The sequence below is a fragment of the Rhagoletis pomonella genome, unplaced genomic scaffold (genome assembly GCF_013731165.1).
Source record: "Rhagoletis pomonella isolate Grant_MI unplaced genomic scaffold, Rhpom_1.0 Rhpom_scaffold_00007, whole genome shotgun sequence".
In the NCBI taxonomy this organism is placed as follows: domain Eukaryota; kingdom Metazoa; phylum Arthropoda; class Insecta; order Diptera; family Tephritidae; genus Rhagoletis; species Rhagoletis pomonella.
In genome coordinates, this window is record NW_023458561.1 from 40537179 (window position 1) to 40543113 (window position 5935).

Consider the following 5935-nt stretch of genomic DNA (forward strand, 5'->3'; position numbering starts at 1 on the left):
AAATATCGATAACAAAATCGATAACAAAATGGATTATTATATCGATAAGTCCCGAGAATACCGAAAATCCCGAAATAGTTCCCAGGTTGAGTCTTTGTGGCTCTATATCATTTTCTTTATAATTACCCTTATTTTAATCTTTCTACCTTTATCTTCATCTTTACTCATTCTTATCTTTTTCTTAATATTTATCTTTATCATCGTTATGTTTATCATTTTCTACATCTCCATATTTCCTTTCACCTTTGCCCTTATTTACTAAAATTTTTAAATTTACCTTGTTCTTAATTATTGCATTTATCTTTACTCATCTTTGCTTTTGTTTTTATTTTTAGATATTATAATTTATTAACTTTATCATCTTTCATCGTGAATTTTAGTATTTTAATGAGAGCTTCCTTTGGTACGCCATTCGTTGTTTGCTCAATGTACTTTTGGAAAGTTTTGAATTTTTCACGTTCGAATTTCTGGTAGACACTAGGCAAGTTCATTTCTTCATAGAGTTGCTTCACACGAGCAATCTTCTTTGGATCTGAAATAAGTGATATTTAAGGTATAGATCCAAAATACTTAAACAATTATTTTCAACTACATTTAAAGGATATTAAGTACCTCAAAATGTAAACATTTTGATCCAAAAGTATTTTTAAATAGATTTTAGAGAAATATTTTCAATTGCAAATTTGTAGAAGTTCTACATTCAAACATACCCTTTTGTCCATAGCACTCCACCATAATTGCTTTCTGCTCTGGATTAGCCAGCTGCATGCACGTTACTGCCAACCAGGAACACTTATTAGATTCTATATCAGAACCAATTTTCCCAGTAATGTCGGCATGAACAAATACATCGAGGTAGTCATTTTGTTCTTGATAAAAACAACTCAGATCTTGCAGAATAAATTGGCACTCACTAAATACCTTGGGGTCCTTGACGCTAAAAATACATATGTATATATAAAGTTGAAATGTATGACTTTAGAAGGTTTGAATTTCAATTAAAAAATAATAAGTCCCTTAAAAATTTTGTACAGAGAAAATTGCGTTTCTCGAGATAAGTTGTTTTAATAAAATGTCACAAACATATTGATCATATGAAAAGTCTTTGGGAATTATGTCCATACATTTGCAATACTAAGTTGCGTCAAACTGACGCTCGTTTAAAAGTTGACATTTCAGGCTACATTTTCTAGGTTACTTTAATTCTGAGAAAAAGCATGTAGAATAATTCTTTAGAAATAGATTTCTATGAATTAACTTTTCACAATTCTCTCTATTTTTATTGTTAAAAACCCGGCCATAGTGCAACTATCTCCAATAAAATATTTTTCCTTCAAGTTGAAGAGGCTGGTGTATCAAAAGTGACAACACTAAAAATAATCATCCAAAAAGAAAATACAATTCTTGGACTTTAAAACGGTGGTAAGTTTTAACAAACACATATATGGTAAGAAGTCACAGCAAAATATGTATATATGTTTTAACGTAACATACAAATACCCAAGCTTCCCATGGTTCAAATAAAGTCCGCTTATACAAAATAAATAAATACATATTCAAATCAAACCAAACGATTAGCTTTCATTTTACTCACGAACTATGCTTGTATATGTCCTTAATTGTGACCCATCCCACCCGCCAAAAAATACTGTCCGATCCGTCACAAGCTAAATTATGTGTTTTTTTTTAATTTCAAATATAATCAAAGCCATCAAAGCATAACATGGACTTTAACATTCTATTAGCTTCATACGAGAACATCGCCAATAACGAAATATTTATAGTTTGTCTCAAATTGGTAAACGAATCCAACAAGTCATAGAGGCGGATGTCATCGTTGTCACACCGTCACTCTTTGAAAATGTCAATTTTCTCTGTAAATTATATGACTACACCGTCTGACTTTCATTTGTTTCGGTCTCTGCAGAACTGTCTTGATTGTAAAAACTTGGATGACCGAAGAGCCGCTGAAAATCACCGATAAACCACAAAAGTTCTACACCGATGAAATTATGAAGCTACCCGAGAGGTATTTGTCTAAAATAAATTTTCAATGAAAATTTTTATTCAAAAATTTACCCAAAAATCCGGGGACATTTTTCATATCGCGCAATATGTATTATGTAATTATATTTGTTCTCACCCCGCCAAATGTAGAGCTAATGCTGAGGGTAACCAGAGGATGTGACAGCCGGCTTTATCCATGATAGTTGACTGATAGATTTTCATGTTGAAGGTGCTAACACTTTTCTGCGAGCTTAGGTAATCCATTAATTGACCTCGAACTGCTTGAAAACTTAAGTCATGGAACAGCTCCAACACGGGCAAATAGAAGTCCATGTGACTAAAATGCTTCCGTAGCAGCTTGTAAACAGCATTTTCCATCATAAGAATATCATTCGTGACAGTATAATTAGGTCCATCCAACTTATACCAGCACAATTGGCCGCGTCGTGTGGTACTTTGGTCCACCACGTCATCGGTTATATATAAGGCGGAATGAAACTGTTAAAGTTTTCGAAATATTATTGCACATACATATGTACATTAGGGTAGATCACCAAAACACGATGTGGTTTTTCCGCCAGAATTATAAAATTCATTTTATTTTAAGACTGCTGCCAAAACGTTTCGGAAAAATATTAAGAATTACGTGAAGTAGACCGATTTGAAAATATGTAAATTTTCTTTTTTCTAATTTCTATGCAGAACTTTTAAGCTTAAACTCTTCTACCGTCTGTAGTGATTTTTCTTCTCACGTAAATCCTAATATTTTTCCGAAATATTTTGGTGGAAATCTTAAAATATAATAAATGTTATATTTCCGATGAAACAATAGTACCTATTTTTTTTTTTTTTGTATAGAGATTGATGAACCCTAACGTACATACATATGTACATATGAAAATGAGTTAAAAGTGAGTGGCAGTCCATCAATCTAAATAATTGTGGGAATGCGATATGCTTACCAATTCCACGCACCAGCCGAGGTAGTGTATCAATTTTAATTTTTCCGGCGTAAGCTGATCCTTTGGGATGATACTTTTATACATTATAACTGCAACAACGCCAAACATATGCTTCTTGCTGCCAGGATTGTTGTATATTAGACACTGCAAGATGATTTGGAGGAAAGTTTTGAAAATGAGATTGCTTGAAATGCCACATGTATTCTACGTTACCTTTTTAAACCATTCGGCGGCATCATCACTACTGTCGTACTTCGCTGCCTCGACGAGTTCACGTAAAATTTCTGTAAATATTTAATGCACAATTGGTAGCAATGCTTTGGTATATAGCACGGTAGCCAGCTCATTTTTGAGAATTCCCCGATTTCGACGATGAAATTCCTCGATTTTGCCCGAAATTTCGTAAAATTAAGTTTGTTAACAAATAAAGAATAAAAATATACATATAATATTTACATACATACAACGGTCGGAAAAAATTTAGTCGCACCATGATACAATAATTTTTAGAAGGTAGTTTCACTTCTTCTTCTTATCCGCCATGTTAGCTATCTGACAGAAAAATCCACCTTTTGACGTTGGAAAAATAAATAATAATTTTCGAATATTTTTAAATATTTTTCTTCATAAAAAATTAACTGCTGCTTTCGTGGATATTGCAACACACGGAATAGGTGTAATGATACAGCTATAAGAGCCACCGCATACCACAGAGTTTATCGGCCACCTATTTAAATAATAGGGCTCGCTTGAAATATGTACATGAAGATGTATGGAGGTGCGCACACTACACGAGCTTAATCGCTCCTACCAATAAGTTGTGGTGCAATGGAAAGACTAGCGAGCCCATCTAAATCGGCGGCCGATAAAGTCCGTGGTGTGCGATGGATCTAATCCATTATAAACAAGAAATATTGCCGTTATATTTTCATTTTTATGGGGGAAACTTTCCATTATGGCCGTTCGTTAAAGGTGCGGTGGGCGAAGGGGGAGTGGGCGTGGCACCTCCAACCGACCTTTTTGGAGAGGGCATAAACCGCCATTGACAAAAATGCAACCCCCGACCACCTAGGCCCCCTATGGTTCCCTACGGACCCCTTAGAAAAATGGCCAAAAATCGCAATTTTTACTTGCGTCCACAGTAGTATTGCGGAGAATTCCTTTCTGCGTAGGCGGTCTTCGGCCGCGCTTAGGTATTATAACCATTATTATGTAGAATTATCCCTTCTGTGTGACCTTACTGGGGCAACCGCCCCAGTGATGTAAACTTGGGAAAGGATGAGGTAACTAGAATTCCCTTTCTGTGTGGTAAACCTGGGGCTGCCGCCCCAGTGATGTCTATTTTGGTTACTGGGTGTTTTATAAAAATGTCTTGTATATAAAAATGTATTGTGCAAATGAATATTTAACATATTTCAAGCGAATAAACGCAAATGAAAATTGTGCTTTTTGGCAATTTTTCTAAGGGGTCCCTAGGGAAACTAGGTGGTCGGGGGTTGCATTTTTGTCAATGGTGGTTCATTCCCTCTCCAAAAAGGTGGGTTAGAGGTGCCACGCCCACTTACCATTCGCCCACCGCCCCTTTAACGAACGGCCATAAAGGAAAGCCAACCTTTTTTATGATTTTTATTCATGTGATTAGCGGTGGCAAAAATGTATGTATTAAATAAGGATATTTATATTTAAAATTAAGTGATCAGTTATGAAACATATAAATCTTTACATGTTCTGTTAAAAAATATCTAAAATAACAAGCGAAAATTCCCAAGTTTTATATCGTAGCAGTGGCCACATTGCGTGTTTGTCACAGACACGGTTTATGTCAAAAAATTTGAAGTGAAACTACCTTCTAAAAATTATTGTATCATGAGTCGCACCATATTTTGACAAGTTTTCACAATTATTATTTTTTTGTTATTTAATATGAGTTATATTTATAGACTCCTTAACAACAACCGTTTAAATCCTAGATACAAGTTTTGTGCAATATTTAAAAAAATTCAACAAACTTTCATAAAAATTTCGAGCTTTTCAATTAGATTTTCTAGAAAAATTTTGAGTATGCAGTTGTTGTCCACTCCATTCTAGTGCAAAAAAGTGCAAGTTTCAAGTAACTATTTTTTTCGCCCAAGGTGTTGCGATTTTCTTCCATATAAAATAAATTGTGTTTATTCGTTATATGAGAGCTTCCCAATGTAAACTGAAAGTCCCCACAAAAACGGGGTTTTCCCGGATTCCCCACACAAACTGAAATTCTTCACAAATCGGGGAATTCCCCACGATTTGTCTTCTTTGGTATATAGTATTGGGTCAGCGATGGTTCAAGGATAGTGGTCTGAAACTATTGATAGTCGGCACTATCGACAGTGTGCGATAGGTCTTTAGAAACCATCGATAAGTATCGATAGTTTTCGACAGTCTTCTAAACTTACAATTTGGATTTGTATTGCGCTTGGCAAATTTGTAAAAAATATATTTTAAAAAATCAAAATATCCCTAGCTTAGAGTGAATAGTTGCTAAGTCCATTTTTAAAAATTTTACAGGAGAGGGAAAAATTTCTCATAGCCATTTTCTCAAGAATTTTGCAAAACTTTTCATAAAATATTTTACGTTTTTAAAGAAAAGCAAAACTTGATACATATCCAGTAATAAAACATTCGATGAATTTGCAAAAGCTAGTTCGTATTTTTATTTTATAGCCTACTAAAGTTTTCATTACTCGCCCTAAGTAGTTTTCAAAAAAGTGGAAGAAATGGTTAAAATAAATGTCTGAATGAAATTAAGGGTTAAGACAAATATAGTAAAATATTTTCGTATTTATTTTTCGGAAAATTTTACTAGGGGTCTTCTCAGGCAAAAGCTTCATGCTACCAACGTAAAAGTTCCAAAAAAATTAAAATAAAAAATCAACAAAAAACTGTTTTTTTCCACAAAAAGTTTTTTAAAGTTGAGTTTGGCTGTTATT

General features: G+C 34.0%; 1 protein-coding gene across 1 annotated transcript in view; it reads right to left on the reverse strand.

The window, feature by feature from the left end:
* Positions 1-310: 310 nt before the first annotated feature.
* LOC118743709 (farnesyl pyrophosphate synthase-like) overlaps positions 311-5935 on the reverse strand; it is a 7385-nt gene continuing 1760 nt past the window's right edge. The window contains exons 2-6 of the mRNA XM_036476470.1: positions 3183-3253; positions 2970-3113; positions 2144-2505; positions 711-937; positions 311-532 (exon numbers count right to left, since the gene is read on the reverse strand). Coding sequence (XP_036332363.1) covers positions 339-532; positions 711-937; positions 2144-2505; positions 2970-3113; positions 3183-3253 — 998 coding nt within the window. The 3' untranslated portion in view covers positions 311-338. The remainder of the gene's footprint in view (positions 533-710; positions 938-2143; positions 2506-2969; positions 3114-3182; positions 3254-5935) is intronic.